The sequence below is a fragment of the Neovison vison genome, chromosome 6 (assembly GCF_020171115.1).
Source record: "Neovison vison isolate M4711 chromosome 6, ASM_NN_V1, whole genome shotgun sequence".
Lineage (NCBI taxonomy): Eukaryota > Metazoa > Chordata > Mammalia > Carnivora > Mustelidae > Neogale > Neogale vison.
The window spans coordinates 207658246-207674975 of record NC_058096.1 but is presented as its reverse complement, the minus strand read 5'-3'; the positions used below and the strand labels follow the sequence as shown (position 1 = coordinate 207674975).

The following is a 16730-nucleotide window of genomic DNA, read 5'->3' as shown; positions in this document are numbered from 1 at the left end:
GGGCCTCTGGGAAGCCCGCGGGTGAAGAAGGCAGTCGGACAGACGCCCAAGTCCGTCATCCATCCCCAGCCTTCTGGAGATGATGCTGGAGTCAGCCCTGACCGACATCAAGGAGGCCCCCGTGGGGGTCCTGGCCAGCCTCACCCAGCAGGCGCTCTGGCTGCTACGCCTGCTGCAGGACTTCCTGTGCGCGGAGGGCCACGGGAACCAGGAGCTGTGGAGTGAGAAGGTGCGGTAGCTCGGAGGTCTGGGAGCCATACGTGAGCCCGTGGGCATCTGGTCCGGGAGGTGGACGAGCGTGCGGGTGCTTCAGAATGCGGTCTGTGTCGGCAAACCCCACCTGGCGCCCAGCCTAAACCTTACCTTCCTCCTTCCCCATGGGCTGCTGGCCCGCTCTGCTGATGGCGGCCTGGAATACGCCCCACTGCAGCTCTTTGAGGGCGTATGCAGTCTGCTGGACCGCCTGGGGGCCTGGCCGCACCTGGCCAATGGCACGGCAGATCTCCGAGAGATGGCCCAGATTGGCCTGCGCCTAGTGCTTGGTTACATCCTGCTGGAGGACCCGCAGGTGAGCCCAGGGCCGGCTGGGGTGCGGCGGGGGCAGCTGTGGGGAGCCTGGGGAGTGGCTGGGGCCACCCACACCCCTTTCTGCCCCCCAGCTGCATGCCCAGGCCTACGTGAAGCTGCACTGGCTGCTGCAGACCGCGGCGGTGCCCATGCGGCGGGAGGAGGCCTGCTATGTGCTCTCCAAGCTGGAGGCGGCACTGGCGCGGGCGCTGAACACCTCCCCGTCAAAAACGACCACCGAGGACACGGAGCCCCCAGGTGCAGCGGCCGCAGCAACGGAACGCTGCTCGTGGCTGGTGCCCCTGGTGCGCACGCTGCTGGATCGGGCCTACGGGCTGCTGGGCCTCCAGTGGGGACTGCCTTCCTTGCCGCCGACCAACGGCAGCCCCACCTTCTTCGAGGACTTCCAGGCCTTCTGTGCCACACTTGAATGGCGCCACTTCATCGACAAGCAGGTGCCTGGAGGAGGGGGTGCGGGAGGAGAAATGGTGGGGGAGCTGCGTGGAGCGCTGATCTCCTGTCCCTGCCCGGTCCTCCAGGTGCAGCCCACCATGTCGCAGTTCGAAATGGACACTTACGCAAAGAGCCACGACCTCATGTCGGGCTTCTGGAACGCCTGCTATGACATGCTCATGAGTAGTGGACAGCGGCGCCAGCGGGAGCGGGCACACAGCCGGCGGGCTTTCCAGGTGTGCAGACTGGGGCCAGGGTGGGGAGCTGCTCTATTCCTGTGCCCAGAGGGCGTCTGTCTGGTGGGAGGAGAAGCCGCTGCAGGACTGACCCATTCCTCCACCCTGCCCTCACCCCACAGGACCTGGTGCTGGAACCTGCACAGAGGCGGGGACGCCTGGAAGGGCTGCGCTATGCAGCGGCACTGAAGCAGCAGGCCACGCAACACTCCACCGCTCTGCTGCACTGGGGGGCCCTGTGGCGGCAGCTCTCCAGCCCCTGCGGGGCCTGGGCCCTGAGGTGGGCGGGGCCTGAGCCCTGGGCCCTGAGGTGGGCGGGGCTAGGGCGGAGCCTGGTGGTGGCTGGGCTTGGGAGGGATGGAGGGTCCTGGGCCACCAGACTGTGTTTGGGATGAGACCGACGAGGAATGGGGACTTTGGCAGATGCACATGCCCACCCATGACCACCATCCCGGACGTATCCTCAGGGACCCACCTGTTCCACACTGGAAGCTGTCCAGTGCCGAGACATACTCACGCATGCGTCTGAAGCTAGTGCCCAACCATCACTTCAACCCTCATCTGGAAGCGAGCGCTCTGCGCGACAACCTGGGTGAGAAAGGGTGTCCAGAGCAGTATCTGCCCAAGCTCCTAGGCCCAGCTCTGGCTGAGCACCCCTGGGCCCTCTGCAGGTGAGGCCCCCCTGACCCCGACGGAGGAGGCCTCGCTACCTCTAGCGGTGACCAAGGAGGCCAAAGTCAGTGCCCTCCCCGAGGAGCTGCAGGAAGACCAGCTGGGCGAAGATGAGCTGGCTGCGCTGGAGAAAGCGTGAGTGTGGCTGGGAGAGCCCGGATGGGAGTCGGGGGGTGGTGGGCAGGCGTCTACCCCGCTGTGCGCATGCCTCCCATGGGACTGACTCCTGAGCCACTTCATCTTCGGTTACGGCAGTGAACACCCTGCAGGGACTGTCCAGAGTCAGGTGGGCAGCTGGGGAGAGCTGTCTAGCTGAATGGGCAGCTAGTGATGAGGCACCACAGGGCAGGGCTGAGAAACACAGACCCGCCCTGTGTGGGGGCCCAAGGGAGTGGGCAGGTGCTGAACAGGGGAAGCCAAGGATAGAAGCCCAGGTTTGGGGTGGGGACCAGGGTTGGTGGGCACTGGACCTTGGACGGTTCCTTCCTTTCCTGTGGGAAGCCCAAGAGTCTGTACCCTGTGACTTGATGGCGCTAGGAGAGTGTGGTCTTTGGGCTTATCTGGAAGGGGGTCCTGGGGCCTGGAGCCTGAAGTGAGTGCCGGCCCCCAGGATGCAGGCAGCGGAACTGGACGAGCAGCATGAGAAGCTGGTGCTTTCCGCAGAGTGCCAGCTGGTCACAGTGGTGGCTGTGATCCCAGGGCTGCTGGAGATCACCACCCAGCACGTGTACTTCTACGATGGCAGCGCTGAGCGTGTGGAAACAGAGGAGGGTGCGTCCTCCTAGGGCTGCTGAGAAGGATGGCAGGGGGTGGAGGGGGTCTGTTGGGGCCAGGGTGAGTGACGGCTGCCCCTGGTGTCCGTTGACATAGGCATTGGCCACGACTTCCGGCGCCCGCTGGCCCAGCTGCGTGAGGTCCACCTGCGGCGTTTCAACCTGCGCCGCTCAGCACTTGAGCTCTTCTTCATTGATCAGGCGAACTACTTCCTCAACTTCCCGTGCAAGGTGGGCAGGACTATAGGCTCATCCCCTTGCCAGGCCCCCAGGCCCCAGCCCTGACCCATCCCGCTCCACACCCAGGTACGGAACCAGGCATACTCGTTGCTCCTGCGCCTCCGACCCCCGAGCCAAGGCTACCTAAGCAGCCGCTCCCCCCAAGAGATGCTTCGTGCCTCGGGCCTCACCCAGGTGAGAGGCCTCGAGTGGGGGGGGGGCAAGGCCAAGGCCCTGTGGTTGACAGGAGGGATGGACAGCCCAGTGGACTCACCTCTGGCCTGCCCCTGTCCCCCAGAAATGGGTCCAGCGTGAGATCTCCAACTTCGAGTACTTGATGCAACTCAACACCATTGCAGGGCGAACCTACAACGACCTGTCCCAGTACCCTGTGGTAAGGGTCCACTCCTTACCTCCACTCTTGCCCCTTTGCTCTGCTGGCCCTGGTTCAGCCCCGTGTGGGCGCTGGTGGTGGGCCAGCCCTGAGCCAGGCCCAGGTAGGGGGTGGGTGCTGCCTGACACCTGCCTCTGTTCCCTGCCCCTACCCACCCCCTCCCTGAGCCCTATCCACCCCCTCCCCGAGCCTTACCCCCTGCCTCCTGAAGGGAAACCTGTTCTGGCCTGCTTCCCTGTGGTCCCTCCAAGTGGTAACGCGCCCCCTCCCCCGCTGCCCGTGGGCTCTGCCCATCTTCTTGAGAGTGAGGGCTGGGCATACTGGGCAGGGAGGCCATCAGGACCCTCACACAGCTCCTTCCCTGGGTGGGTGGCCAGTTCCCCTGGGTCCTGCAGGACTACGTGTCTCCAACTTTGGACCTCAGCAACCCAGCCGTCTTCCGGGACCTGTCCAAGCCCATCGGTGTGGTGAACCCCAAGCATGCCCAGCTCGTGAGGGAGAAGTGAGTGAGTGGGCAAGGCTGGGCTTGGGGGCTGGGATGGGCGAGGGCAGGGCTTCTGCTGACTCCCTGCCCCCCGACCCTGACTGTGGCTGCAGGTACGAGAGCTTCGAGGACCCAGCGGGCACCATCGACAAGTTCCACTACGGCACCCACTATTCCAACGCCGCAGGCGTGATGCACTACCTCATCCGTGTGGAACCCTTCACCTCCCTGCACGTCCAGCTGCAGAGTGGCCGGTGAGGCCCAGGGGCTGCCGGGCAGATGACAGGGGTGAGGGTGGGTTGCCGCGGATGAGGGAAAGAGGCAGGTCCTCTGGGCGTCCGGGGCCCTTCGGCTCCCGTCCTGCCCCCAGCTACAGCTCTCCCTCCTTGTCCCAGCTGTCCACACCTCACTCTGGCCTGTGTCCCTCCCCCAGCTTTGACTGCTCCGACCGGCAGTTCCACTCAGTGGCGGCAGCCTGGCAGGCCCGCCTGGAGAGCCCTGCCGATGTGAAGGAGCTCATCCCGGAGTTCTTCTACTTCCCCGACTTCCTGGAGAACCAGAACGGTAGGAGCTGGCGTGGGGCGCGGGGAGGCCCCAGGGGCAGAGCGCACAGGCCAGGCCTGGCCCGGGAAGTGGGTGGAGAGGGCACAGTGAGACCGCTGACCCCGTCCTCCGGGCCAGGCTTCGACCTGGGCTGCCTCCAGCTGACCAACGAGAAGGTGGGCGACGTGGTGCTGCCGCCGTGGGCCAGCTCCCCCGAGGACTTCATCCAGCAGCACCGCCAGGCCCTGGTGAGGAGATGAACACGGACAGGGGACAGGCGGACAGCCAGGGTTGAGGGGCGCCAGGGGGAGTGAGGTATCAGCCGTCCATGGACTAACTGGTGCCTCCCCGCCCCCAGGAGTCCGAGTACGTGTCTGCCCATCTGCATGAGTGGATCGACCTCATCTTTGGCTACAAGCAGCGGGGACCGGCCGCGGAGGAGGCCCTCAACGTCTTCTATTACTGCACCTACGAGGGTGGGTGGCACCCCGGACTCCTGCGGCAAGCTCTGGCAGTGGCCCCCGATGGAAAGCTGCTGTTCAGTGGTGGCCACTGGGACTGAGTGCGGAGAGCACAGAGCAGGTCCTGACTGCTCTGCCTGCCTTACCCAGGGGCCGTGGACCTGGACCACGTGGTGGATGAGCGGGAACGGAAGGCTCTGGAGGGCATCATCAGTAATTTCGGGCAGACTCCTTGTCAGCTGCTGAAGGTGAGGCCAGCTCAAAGGATCGTGGTCAGGGATGCCTGTGCCGCGGTGCTGACCAGTCACTCGTCCATAGGAGCCACATCCCGCTCGGCTCTCTGCCGAGGAAGCAGCCCAGCGCCTTGCACGTCTGGACACTAACTCACCTAGCATCTTCCAGCACCTGGACCAGCTCAAGGCCTTCTTTGCGGAGGTGAGGGGAGGCAGAGCTTTATCATCCTGCTCTGTGCAATGGGTTTAACACCACTGTCCCTTACCAACCTCTTGGGGGTAGATGGAAAACCTAAATCAAGGTCACTGATGTTAGACATCTTTGAAAAAGAGGTAACGGGAGAGGGATAGGGGAGCAGGGATGCGGCGCCTTCTTTGCCAAGGCCGGGACAAGCTGTTGAGCCCCTAACCATCTCTGAAAACCTTAGGGAGACCAGAAGGAAGGCCGTCTGGCCGTGAATCATTTCCCTCACAGTCCTCGGAGATGGAATCCCTCCATGAGAAGGCCCCCCACCCCAAGCCTGACCTTTTTAGGTTCCCCTCCCCTCCTGCCAGCAGGCTGGGGGATGTGAAGTCAGAGGCTGGGAGGACCAAGGTCAAGACTGAGAGAGCTGCTGTCCTGTCCGTCCCAGCTTGTCACTCCCTCACCTTTGGAGATGGCTTCCTGAAGGCCCAGTGAGCTCTCCCGACTGTGTCACAGGGGGACCTCTGCCTCTGTGACCCCCTAGTCTATGAGCACTGGGGATGAGAGGAGAGGAAAGAATGGCGCCCCAGGTGGCAGGCAGGAGAGTGGGGTTTCCGGCCGAGCACGGAGGCAGAGCAAGCTCTGTGCTCTGCTCCGCAGGTCATCAGTGATGGCGTGCCCCTGGTGCTGGCCCTAGTCCCCCACCGGCAGTCCCACTCCTTCACCATCCAGGGCTCCTCAGACCTGTTGGTAAGTGCACCGCGCAGCCCCCAGCTCAGCTCCACTCCTGCTCCGACTCCACCCTCCACCGCCCCACCTCTGCCCCCTCTGGCCCCCAGGTGACCGTGAGCGCCAGTGGGCTGCTGGGCTTCCACAGCTGGCTGCCCTATGACCGGAACATAAACAACTACTTCAGCTTCAGCAAAGACGCCACCATAGGCAATCCCAAGTAGGACAGAGGGAAGTGGGCAAGGGTGGGCTCTCAATGCCCCGTACCCCCGAGCTGGTGCCCCACCCGGTCAGGGACCAGCCGAGGTCTCTGAAGGCCCGGGTCTTCTATGTCAGCCTGGTCTCACCTGCCCTGTTTCCCCTCTCCCCCCGCACCCCCTGCACTGGGTCAGGATGCAACGACAGCTGAGCGGTCCGTGGGTGCCAGACCGTGGTGTGGATGGGCAAGCTCTGGCAGTGGCCCCCGATGGAAAGCTGCTGTTCAGTGGTGGCCACTGGGACGGCAGCCTGCGAGTGACCGCACTACCGAGGGGCAAGCTGCTGAAACAGCTCCACTGCCACCTGGGTACGCACAGCCCCGGAGCTGGAGGGGGGGCATGCAGGGCAGGCTGATCGGCCAGGGAGGGGGTGACCACTGCGTTCCGCTTGCCCCCTCCCCTCCCCATGCAGATGTAGTGACCTGCCTCGCACTGGACACCTGTGGCATCTACCTCATCTCGGGCTCCCGGGACACCACATGCATGGTGTGGCGGCTCCTGCAGGAGGTGGGCTGGTGGGCAGCCCCAGGGGCCCTCCCGTAGTCCGCACCTGCAGCCCCCATCCACCCCTCAGCTGACTGGCAGTCCTGCCCTTCTCTCTGCCACCGTGAGCAAGGCTGGGGCTCCACAACCCTCCACAAGGCCGTCACTTTCCAGAGCCTCAGCCTTCTTGGGCCAGGGCAGTGAGGTATCCCCAGTCCTGAGCTGGCCCTGGCTCCCCACAGGGTGGTTTCTCGGTGGGACTGGCATCAAAGCCCGTGCAGGTCCTCTACGGGCACGAGGCTGCTGTGAGCTGTGTGGCCATCAGTACCGAACTCGACATGGCTGTTTCTGGATCTGAGGTGTGTGTGTGTGTGCCTGCGCCCAGGGGAGGCTGAGTTTGTTAGGCAGTGCCTCCAGAGATTAGAGACCTATGCTCTGCACCCTGTCTTCCTGCAGGATGGAATTGTGATCATCCACACCGTACGTCGTGGCCAATTTGTGGCAGCACTGCGGCCCCCAGGGGCCATGTTACCTGGACCTGTGTCCCATCTGGTGCTGGGGTCTGAGGGCCAGATTGTGGTACAGAGCTCAGCGTGGGAGCGTGTAGGGGCTCAGGTATGGAAAAGGGGTGCTCGGCCAAGAACAGGGTAGTTGGGATTTTGTCCTTGCGGACACATCTTGCTTTTTCCAGGTCACCTACTCCTTGCACCTGTACTCCGTGAATGGGAAGTTACGGGCTTCATTGCCCCTGGTCGAGCAGCCCACAGCCCTGGCAGTGACAGAGGACTTTGTTCTGCTGGGCACAGCCCAGTGCGCCCTGCACATCCTTCACCTGAACAAGTGAGTTCCGCTTTGTTGGAATTCATGGACCTGCAGGGTGGTAGTCATTGGCAGAGGACTAGAAGGTGCTAGCACTAGAAGGTGCTAGCCTCCCAGGCCTCCCTCCATCTCCCCACCCCTACCACAGTGGGCCTACCCTGGGCCTCCCTTAGCCACACACCTGTGGGAGGTCCCTTTATGTCTTAGAGTTTCAGCTAAGCCATCCCTCAAATGCAGAGAGGGGTGAGGGGTTGGGGAATGCGGGAGAAAGAAGACACAAAGCTCCCTTGCAGCTGAGAGATCAGATCCCTCCCTCCCTCCCTGCAGGCTGCTCCCGGCTGCTCCTCCCCTACTCATGAAGGTGCCTATCCGCAGCGTGGCTGTGACCAAGGAGTGCAGCCACGTGCTCGTGGGCCTTGAGGACGGCAAGCTTATCGTGGTGGGCGCAGGGCGGCCCTCTGAGGTGAGGTTAAGGGCAGGGCGGGCCTCGATCGGGGTGGGGAGCGACGGTCCCGGCCCACCTCTCCCCAATCCTACATCGTCCCCCCCCACCTCCAGGCGCGCAGCAGCCAGTTCGCGCGGAAGCTGTGGCGGTCCTCCAGGCGCATCTCACAGGTGTCCTCGGGGGAGACGGAGTACAACCCAGGAGAGGCGCGCTGACAGCCGCCCCGCCCCACCGCGCAGGCTCCGCCCCCAGCAGCCTCCGCCCGTGGAGGCCCCGCCCAGGAGTCGGCGGGAATCCGGAGGAGGAGACCACGCCGCGGCCCTCGGCCCGGCTCCGGGGGTGGGCGGGACCCCACCCCCGCCCAACTCAGGGATTGGTGGGCGGTTCACTCCAGGAAGTCCCGCCCCTCGCCGGCAGAGGGGCCGCCAGGAGTGTGGCACTGGCCTCCGCGGCCGCACAGCACTTTTTGCACAGTGTGGGGAGGGAGCCCAGGCTCCCAAACCCCGCGTCCCGGTGGAGCAGGGGCCGGGCTGTGGCCTTAATCTCTAAAAGCGGCCCCCCGCGCTCCCGTTCTCGGCAATAAACCTGGCCTACTTTTGTAGCTGCTTCGCCTCAGAGTATGCGTGCGCGCGGCGTCTCCGCCTGCCCAGGCCCCCGGCCCGGGCTCGCCTTCCCTCGGCCCAGAAGCCCTCCCGGGCGACTCCCCCGCTCCGCGTGGCCTCAGTTTCCCCAGCCGCGTCGCCCCCGTCCCCGGGAACCCCACCCGCGGATCCTCCCCGGCAGCTCGTTCTCTCGGCCCCAGTGCTCCCTCGCGACACCTCCGCACGTGTGCGCGCCCCTGCGCGGGGTGGGGCCGCGGACGGCCGCGCCCCCCGCCCCGCCCCCCTGCGCGCCCCCGCGCTCCGGCCTAGGCCCCTCCTCCGTGGGCGCTCGGGCTGGCTCCCGGGACAGCCCGCCCCGCCCAGCTCCGCGCCTCGCCGGAGCTGGCCTCCCCAGGGACGGCACGCAGCCTTCCCGGCTGGCCCACTGGAGCCTGGCGGCGCAGAGGCGCGGGTCTCGCCAGCCTGAGTGAATCCTGGGAGACACGAGGGGCGGCTGCCGCAGGTCAGGAGGGGGTTGGGAACAGAGGCCGGGATCTTACCCCCGACCGAGAGCCGGGGGCTGCTTTTCTGTCCCCCACCTCGAGGCCCGCGATCCTGCGGGTCTAGGCCGCCGTGGTGCGGGCGTCCGTGTTGGCACGCGTGGACGTATTTTGTGGCCCGGAGACGAGTGTGTGTGTATGTAGGCGGGAGTGGGGGTGGGGGCTCCAGCCCCGCAGCTCGGGGTGGGTCGGGCAGACGGAGGCCTGGCGTGGCTAGGCGCGCTGGTCACAGACCCACCTGCCATCCAGGATCCAGGAAAGGGCCCCTTAAGGGGTAAGTGATACAAATGTATAACCCTCACTCGTGACAAGGACCACTGCAGTCTCTGTCCCAAACCCACTTGCTGACTGGGCAGGGAAGTGAGTTTGGAGACCAGGCCGGATGTGATGGTGGATGTTGGGGAGTTAAAGGGCCTGCCCCCAGGTTTCTTTTTGGTGCCTTTCTGGGCAAGATCCATTCTCAGCCTAGATGGGGCTTTTCCTATCCAGGCCTTAGGAAGCAGATTCCAGCAGGATCAGCCCTGTAGGTCCAGGTGGGTCCTGGGACTAAGTAGTCCTGTCCTTTAGGTTTCTTGCCTCCAGGCCATCTGAATTCCCAGGTGAGAAGGGACCAGGGGGCCTCTGGGCCACCAAGGAACCCTTCTGTCCAGTTTCTGGGCAGGAGGTGAGGACTGGATCCTGACCCTGGAGGCAGGAGCGGGCGGTAGACACAGGAAGCCCTGCCTTGGAGACTTGGGTTCCGCTGGCCATGCTGTGAAGTCTGGGGGAGCCCCCCACCCCACCCTGCCAGCAAGTCTCCAGCCTGGCTCTGGTTGAGGTGGGGATGGGAGTCTCTATGGTCTTCCTGCGCCATCCCTGGACTCAGACCAGGGGTTTGCTAAGGTTTCCAAGCTGCTGTCCTCCATCCTGAGCTGCACCCTGGCTCCTCCAGCTTTGGCCTGTGGGGACTAGCTCTGTCTACCCCACCCCATCTCACACAGGAGGGAACTGGTCCAGGTTGGTGAATGGGGAGGTTGGAGAGGCGAGGTGGGTAACCAGCCCTGGAGTCCATCAGGATGGAGTGAGCCAGGAGAGGGAGACAGACGACACCAACACCAAGGGACTCCCAACATCTGGCCTGAAGAATTTCCCCCATCTCACTACACGTAGCGGATTTTGGACTCAGAGAAGACATCTCCCAGCTCCCTTGCCTGAGTGTTGGCATGACACTCCAACCCCTTCTCCAGGAGATGCAGTCCCTGGGAGCCCTACTGGCCGGCAGAGCCATGCTTCACAACTCCAGCCACAGGGAGGGCATGCTCCATGTGGGTAAGTGTTTTTTGATCCAGATTTGGGGCACTGGGTAGGTGGCTAGGTCCCCACAAGTCCAGTCACAAGCTTTAGCGTCTCTGTACCCTAAGCCCTGCCTGCACTGGATCGTGGAGATAACTGGCTTCCAGGCAGAAGCAAGCAGCAGCATTCTTTTGCCTTCTAGCTCAGCTTTATTTTGCAAAACTTTACAAGGTCTCCTGTGCAGAAGCCCCCGTGGGGACCAACATGTATCAGTTTGCTCTCATGGTTGAAACATGGAGAGACAGGACACACTGTGATGCTGCCATAGACAGAGGAGGCACAGCAGGAGCCAGAAAAGGGAGAGACTGGGAGAGATCAAGGAAGCCTTCCCAGAGTAGGCGATACCTGCCAGTTGGAGAAGGTCGAACAGCAAGAGCAGACGTCTGGACACCTGAGAGGAGGAACCCCCCACCCTCCCCGGGAAGGGCTAGGTGTCTAACAGTGGTGAGCAGAGAGGAGGAGGCGGTTGGAGACGAGGGTGGGATAATGAGCCAGTCTTGATGCTGTGGTATGAATTTTTGATTCTGTGAAGTGGGGACACTTGGTTCAAACCTTTCTGGCAGCAAAGTCTAAGTGACCGCTACTTGGGGCCCTGGCCTTGTTTTCGTGCTCTTGATCCTATTTGTCCTTTTCTCTACAGATAAGACCCGGAGGGTGCAGGACAGGGACAGGGAAGAGGTATGGGTAGGGGGAGCTCTGGCCCCCAATACCTCCTCCCCATTCCCTCCTGAGCCTCCAGGGGCCTCAGGCAGCATTATCCCTGTCTACTGTGCCCTCCTGGCCACGGTGGTCCTTGGTCTGCTCGCCTACGTGGCCTTCAAGTGGTAGGTACTGCGGGCACTGCCATGTGGCGCACCCCTCCCCATCTGGACTCCCGGCCAGCTCCCTCTCTGTCTCAGTGAAGGCTGGAACAGGTTGGCGGGTTCCCCCTGCTCCCTACAGCTGGCGCTCACATAAACAAAGACAGCAGCTGGCCAAAGCTCGGACTGCAGAGCTGGGGGCCCTCGACAGGGACCAGAGGCATGGGGACAGCGTTGTCTTCCTGGACAATCCCCAGCTGCCCGGGAGCCAGGGTGAGCCTCCTTCCCCAATCTACAGACTTTCAGACCCTCTCAGCCATACCGTCCAGCCCATCTGACCCTCTTGTCTCCCACCCCAGGGCCACATCCTGAACTTGGCTGCCGGCTCTACCTTCATCTCCCTCGGCAGCAGCAAGAGGAAGTGGAACGGCTCCTGGAAGTGTCCGGCGAACCTGACAAGGGCTGGCAGGGCCTGGCCAGCCGCCTGGGCTACCACGCGGATGCTGTGGAGATCATGGCCCAGGGCCAGGTGCCAGCCCACACCCTACTGAGGGACTGGGCCGTCAAAGAAGGCAGCGGGGCCACCCTCAGGGTGCTGGAGGATGCCCTGGCCGCCCTGGGCCGTGAAGATGTGGTCCGGCTTCTGAACTCCCCAGCTGAGGGCTGCTCTGTGGTGTAAGCGATGCCACCACAGCCTGGCCTCTCAGGGAACCTGCTTTGGTGCTCCCCCCCCCCCCCACTCCACATACGCTTTTCCTTCCTCGAGCTTCCGGCATTGGTGGCTTCAGCCTGCTCGGGTAGGAGGGAACAGAAGACCCGGCCACCACTCACCTCCCCTTGTCCTACCTTCCTCCAGGACAGGGACCAGGACATGGGGGACTTAGCAGGGAGGAGTGGCCCTGCCCTCATCCTCCCCGCTCCATCTCCTCTTATTTAGCCTCAGCTGGTTTTTCTACTTTTGTATCTCCTATTAAAGGCAACTTTGGACTACTGTGCCGCCTCTGACTCCTTGGGCCTGTGGGACAGTTGGGTGGCTGTGAGGCGGAGGCCCAGAAAAAGAAGAGGGTCCCTGGGATGTGGGAGGAGCGTGTGAGTGGCGGTGTGTCCCTGTAGAAGACGTGCTTGCTCTGGAGGCACCGGCTGACGTTCACGTCCTGCGCCTGCCGTGCCCTGGCTGCGCGTGGGAGCGAGCTGGTTTAGCTTTCTGAACTTCAGCTTCCCTCGCTGGAGGACAGTAACTGGGATGGCGTGTTCAGGACCCCCCCCCACCCCCCAACCCCTTACACTCTCAGATTGGTACCAAGAGGCCTTGGGCTTGAGACCATTTTTGTGACTTCTGCTGTGACCAGTACCAAGGGGGGCTGGAGGCAGACGCCCTGGGCCACAGGTCACCTCTAGATGAGAAAAACAGGAGAAAGACTCTCCTTAGAAGACTCACGCCAAGTTCCAAACATGACTCCATAGCTATTTCTGTGATTTTCACACAAGCCGAGGGCCCGCAGGTCAAACCCCCTGCCCAAGGGGCCTGCACCCCACGAGTCTGCCCGCCCGGAAGAAGCAGGCAGGTCGGTTACTGCCTTCAGAAGGGGTTGCTGCAGCAGACAGGCCCCTGCCTAGGAACAGTGGCCACCATCCTGGCATCCACAAGGGTCAGAGCACTGAAGCAACACAGCTACCTGAGCTCAGGAGTCGTGGGGCTCAGTGGGGGCCCAGGGAGGCCTGGGCTTCATCCTATTCTGCTGAGCCGTGACTGGGAGTGGCTGTTCTGAGTGCCCAGCATCAGACCGCTGCTCCTCAGAAACCCTTTGCCAGGACTGCTTAACCCTGGAAATCTCATCCTTAAGGAAGGGCAGGTGAAGATGACTATTGGGCAAAACCCCAGGAAACCCAGAAGGGAAAGCAGGAGGGGCTCGGTGTTCAGTTGGATGAAATTAGACCGGTCCCTGCTGGGAGAGCTCACACCTCGTGGGGCTGGGAGTCAGTCCCAGGGCTCCTGAGGACCAGACTGGCCCTGGATGTGCAAGCCGGTGCGGAGTGGCACCCGACAGCTTCTCCATTGGCTGGCAACCCTTGTCACAACTAAGGGGGAGCGGAGTCTAAGGTGTCAAGGGATGGGGAATGTTTCCAAAAAAACTCCATAGGGAGCTAAGGTAACACAATCCCTCTCCAAAGGTGCCCTGTCTGAAACTCTGCAACTCCCTGGTCATGCCCCTTTAATGGAAGGCCACCTAAAAATGTCCTTGGAACATCTGAAACCTGGAGCCTCGGGTCAAACCATGAGTTTGACTTGGTTGGGAGCAGCAGAAGAGCATAGAGCCGCACCCCTGCACCACAAACCCACCCAAAAAGGAGCCACTCCCTTTCCATGCGCACATTAACGGAGATATTCTCTGTAATAGCTCTCAAATGTTAAGAGGGTTGAATTAGAGTCCATCCACTTGAGATAATGTGCTTTAAATAGTTTTGAGAAGGCCGCAGTAGCCTGGGAAAACACTTTGGCTACATTATTAAATAGCACGCCTAATGAGCAAGGCTTTAAAATAGGTGTTTTTCTCCTCTTTTAGCAATGAGGATATGAGTTTCTGAGCCTCTCTGAGCCTGAATCTCCTCCAAACAGTGCCAGCTCCCGTCCCCAGGGTTGTAAGGATCAAGCGAGCACAACCCGAGCTCCAAGTGCCAAGCACAGAACCCAGCAGGCGAGTGCTGACGGCCATCCACCCTGCTCAAGACTCAGGGGGCCACAGCCCCTTCCCCAAGGGCGTGGCTGCAGGGAGCAAAACAGCCCTGGAGAGGAAGAGATGGGACCAATCTCTGCAAAGATGGCTCCAGACCAGCCTGCAGCCAGCGGTCCTCCTGCAGCCCAGGCAACGGGTCCATTAAAGTGGAGGGCGGGGGTGGGGGGGGGACGACGACACTGAACTCCACCTCCTCCGGGTGTCCACTTTTTAATCACAGCCTGGGCACTGTACCCCCTTACACGGGTCCTCCCTCTAGTGCCCAACCCCAGTGTCAGGGTGCCTGGTGGGGGAGGGCAGGGAACCTGCCCACCAAAGGAGCATTCCAGTGAGCTTGGGGAGCTCAAGTTCTGGAGGGAGGAGGGTCAACGCATCTCTCCTCAGCTAGGAGGTGTAAAGGGGAAGACTCATGCCCATCTCCTGCCTGACCTATGAACCAAAGTGAAGAAGCCAGAGCGAATGAGGCCCTCGGGTCCGCTTCTTTTGCTCTGGAATACAGGCAGCACAAGCTGACTCCAGCCTGAACACACGTGTAAGATCCCAAGGCCACAAGTGTCAGTCACAGCGAGACCTGTGGAGAACTCCAAGCTCAAGGATTAACTCTGAGCTTCAAACAACTACAGCCACCATCTCTCCTGTCTTCAGTGACACCACTATTTACAAATATGCCTGACTAGCTTTTAGGGAACACACATGCCAAGTTCTTTAATTGATTTTATTTTTTACATAAAAAGTTCAGTAAAAATTGGATAAAGTAAAGTGATTTTAAGCAGTAAATCAATCTTATCAACATAGCACAAGGCTGGCCGAAACCACAAGGCAGCCTGCTTTGGAATATTTACATGATAACAAATTAAACCTTGCAGGAGAACTTAAAACCGTCCTTACAAAGTCTTCCTGTGATCTAGCATGTAGAGGCTAAAAGCAAAATGAAAAACAAACGAAACCAGGAAAAAACAAATTATTTTCAATATATTCACATATACATTAAAATATTATACAGATCGTCAGGGTGAGGGGTCGTGGGTGGGGATGCGCATGGGTCTGTGCGCTGACAGCACCGCCAAGGAGGAGACCCAGGTTTGGGAGTGGGGCTAGGCCTGGCCAGGATCTTAGCGGGGTCCTTCCCTAAGCCCTTGCCTCTGATGGGCCTCCAACCACACCCCAACAGCTCATGACCAGGGATCGCTTGTTGTAGAGGGGGCTCGTTTTCGTGGCTTTCAGCTGAAATCTGCAGGTCTGAATTCCCCAGGGCGACGTGTCACCAGTAACACAGCCCTGACAGAAGGGGGGGGCAGCGGGCCCGCAGGGTTACTTTTGCCGAGTCTGTCCCACTTGCTCACCTGTCCTCCCACCCTGGCCCCACAAGTCACTCTAATTCAGTGTCCTCTTTGGGTTTGTAAACAGCCCCAAACTTCTGCATGTACTTCTTAATGTACTCCTTGGTTTTGTGTTTCACGTTCTCATTGCACTCCAGGTCCTCAGGGTTCTTACAGTACTTCAGCTCCTTGTTCATCACGCCGTGGGTCAGCTGTCCAGGACACAGGAAGAGAGACCAGAGTGGAAAGGATCTCAGGGGGTAAGGCCAGCCCGGTGCCACGGGGCCCTTCTCACCAAGACTGGGGTTGAGTAAAGAGACAGGCTGGGGCCAGCTGGGGCTGGGGTCAGCAGAAAGGGGAGGCTAAGCTTGGCGAGTCTGTGAGAAGCCCACCAGCCCTACCCTCCAGCAGGGTGCCCTCCCTTCCCTAACCTTCCCTCCCTCTCTCTGGGTCCCCAGCGCTGGCCTCTGGCAAGGAAAACCCATTTTCTATGATGAAGGGTACACGGTTTGCCCAGAACATCATCTGGGCAGAGGGGATACCTTGCGAGCTAGGTGTTTGAAGTCTTCAGTTGTGGTGATCCTTCCCACTTTGCAGTCGGGTTTCCGGTAAGGGTTCAGGCACTGGACGATGAACTGCGACATCTGCAGGCAGGAGAAAGAGCACACGCTGCTCACAAGTCCAGAGAGGGCAAGGGGTTGCGCTGAGGACATAATGAGACAGCCAATCCTTCCCGTTCCGCCACTCAGGTTGGCTGGTTTTGGATAGAAGAATGCTATGAGGCCAGTGGGGTAGAAGAGAAAAGGATCCTAGGTCAGCCCCAAGAGGGACAGAGCTGCCTTGGATAGATGAGCAAGCCGGACTTAGAGCAGAAGGAGCAGACCCGGGCAAGGGCCCCCACTGCTGAATCTCATGGCAGCCTCGGGTCTCCGCTAAAAAATCTCCCATCCTTGGCATAAGGAGAGACTACAGCCTTGGAGGCGGAGCAGAGAAAACATTCTGGTGCTACTAGCAGGCTCAGCCATGCCACGAACACAGGCATTTGTTGCAGAAGGTCACTTAGATCTGCTGTTACACGTCACCTGACCCCCACTGCAGCAACAGGAAGCACGTTAGGCCTTGTGAGCTAGCCAGTGCGAGAAGCCCGGGGCAGGACCCTTTCCCATACACAATGTCCAGTGTCCTCCTGAGCTGTCTCTACAGTGTCTATCCTACCAGAGGCTGTCAGAAGAAACCCCTGCACAGGACCTCTCAAAGCACCTGCGGTGCTAAGATCCCAGAGTACAAAGGAAGCAAAGAGGTCAGCGATCGCCACTTTGTCAGGGAGCACCATGAACAGGGTCTCCCCATCCCTGAAACTCGAGAATGCTCCCGACGTTCAAAGGACAAGGCTGTTATCACAAGGCAGGCACTCAACAAACAGCTTCCGGTTGGCTGAGCCAAAACACCAG

General features: G+C 61.1%; 3 protein-coding genes across 5 annotated transcripts in view; 2 read left to right on the top strand and 1 right to left on the bottom strand.

Moving 5' to 3' along the window:
* The window catches only part of NBEAL2 (neurobeachin like 2), a 28736-nt gene extending 20179 nt beyond the window's left edge, over nucleotides 1-8557 (top strand). Inside the window, exons 29-55 of the mRNA XM_044253710.1 lie at nucleotides 70-229; nucleotides 431-568; nucleotides 660-1022; nucleotides 1107-1256; nucleotides 1379-1536; nucleotides 1724-1848; nucleotides 1928-2063; nucleotides 2539-2699; nucleotides 2799-2932; nucleotides 3008-3115; nucleotides 3219-3314; nucleotides 3692-3816; nucleotides 3912-4052; nucleotides 4232-4362; nucleotides 4480-4589; nucleotides 4700-4817; nucleotides 4953-5050; nucleotides 5121-5237; nucleotides 5880-5969; nucleotides 6059-6168; nucleotides 6341-6513; nucleotides 6618-6712; nucleotides 6931-7047; nucleotides 7145-7303; nucleotides 7380-7528; nucleotides 7835-7970; nucleotides 8066-8557. Of these exons, the coding sequence (XP_044109645.1) occupies nucleotides 70-229; nucleotides 431-568; nucleotides 660-1022; nucleotides 1107-1256; nucleotides 1379-1536; nucleotides 1724-1848; nucleotides 1928-2063; nucleotides 2539-2699; nucleotides 2799-2932; nucleotides 3008-3115; nucleotides 3219-3314; nucleotides 3692-3816; nucleotides 3912-4052; nucleotides 4232-4362; nucleotides 4480-4589; nucleotides 4700-4817; nucleotides 4953-5050; nucleotides 5121-5237; nucleotides 5880-5969; nucleotides 6059-6168; nucleotides 6341-6513; nucleotides 6618-6712; nucleotides 6931-7047; nucleotides 7145-7303; nucleotides 7380-7528; nucleotides 7835-7970; nucleotides 8066-8167 (3700 nt within the window). The 3' untranslated portion in view covers nucleotides 8168-8557. The remainder of the gene's footprint in view (nucleotides 1-69; nucleotides 230-430; nucleotides 569-659; nucleotides 1023-1106; nucleotides 1257-1378; nucleotides 1537-1723; nucleotides 1849-1927; nucleotides 2064-2538; nucleotides 2700-2798; nucleotides 2933-3007; nucleotides 3116-3218; nucleotides 3315-3691; nucleotides 3817-3911; nucleotides 4053-4231; nucleotides 4363-4479; nucleotides 4590-4699; nucleotides 4818-4952; nucleotides 5051-5120; nucleotides 5238-5879; nucleotides 5970-6058; nucleotides 6169-6340; nucleotides 6514-6617; nucleotides 6713-6930; nucleotides 7048-7144; nucleotides 7304-7379; nucleotides 7529-7834; nucleotides 7971-8065) is intronic.
* Nucleotides 8558-8899: 342 nt separating this feature from the next.
* Nucleotides 8900-12217, top strand: LOC122909483 (death domain-containing membrane protein NRADD-like). 3 transcript variants are annotated; one of them, XM_044253709.1, is made up of 5 exons: nucleotides 8900-9056; nucleotides 10320-10401; nucleotides 11066-11249; nucleotides 11368-11498; nucleotides 11585-12217. In XM_044253709.1, exons 2-5 carry the CDS (start codon nucleotides 10323-10325, stop codon nucleotides 11902-11904), a joined length of 714 nt encoding a protein of 237 aa, XP_044109644.1. In that variant the 5' UTR covers nucleotides 8900-9056; nucleotides 10320-10322; the 3' UTR covers nucleotides 11905-12217. The 3 variants fall into 3 exon arrangements, with proteins under 3 accessions (XP_044109644.1, XP_044109643.1, XP_044109642.1); XM_044253708.1 differs by having other exon boundaries at nucleotides 10243-10401; XM_044253707.1 differs by having other exon boundaries at nucleotides 10074-10401.
* Nucleotides 12218-14661: 2444 nt separating this feature from the next.
* Nucleotides 14662-16730, bottom strand: part of SETD2 (SET domain containing 2, histone lysine methyltransferase) — a 123389-nt gene continuing 121320 nt past the window's right edge. Inside the window, exons 20-21 of the mRNA XM_044253706.1 lie at nucleotides 15822-15923; nucleotides 14662-15491 (exon numbers count right to left, since the gene is read on the bottom strand). Coding sequence (XP_044109641.1) covers nucleotides 15330-15491; nucleotides 15822-15923 — 264 coding nt within the window. The 3' untranslated portion in view covers nucleotides 14662-15329. The remainder of the gene's footprint in view (nucleotides 15492-15821; nucleotides 15924-16730) is intronic.

Coding starts and splice junctions, on each gene's coding strand:
- LOC122909483 (XM_044253708.1), top strand. CDS start 10,296: ATGACACTCCAACCCCTTCTCCAGGAGATGCAGTCCCTGGGAGCCCTA. Junction 10,402..11,065: donor GGAGGGCATGCTCCATGTGG/GTAAGTGTTTTT, acceptor TTTTCTCTACAG/ATAAGACCCGGAGGGTGCAG. Junction 11,250..11,367: donor GCCTACGTGGCCTTCAAGTG/GTAGGTACTGCG, acceptor TGCTCCCTACAG/CTGGCGCTCACATAAACAAA.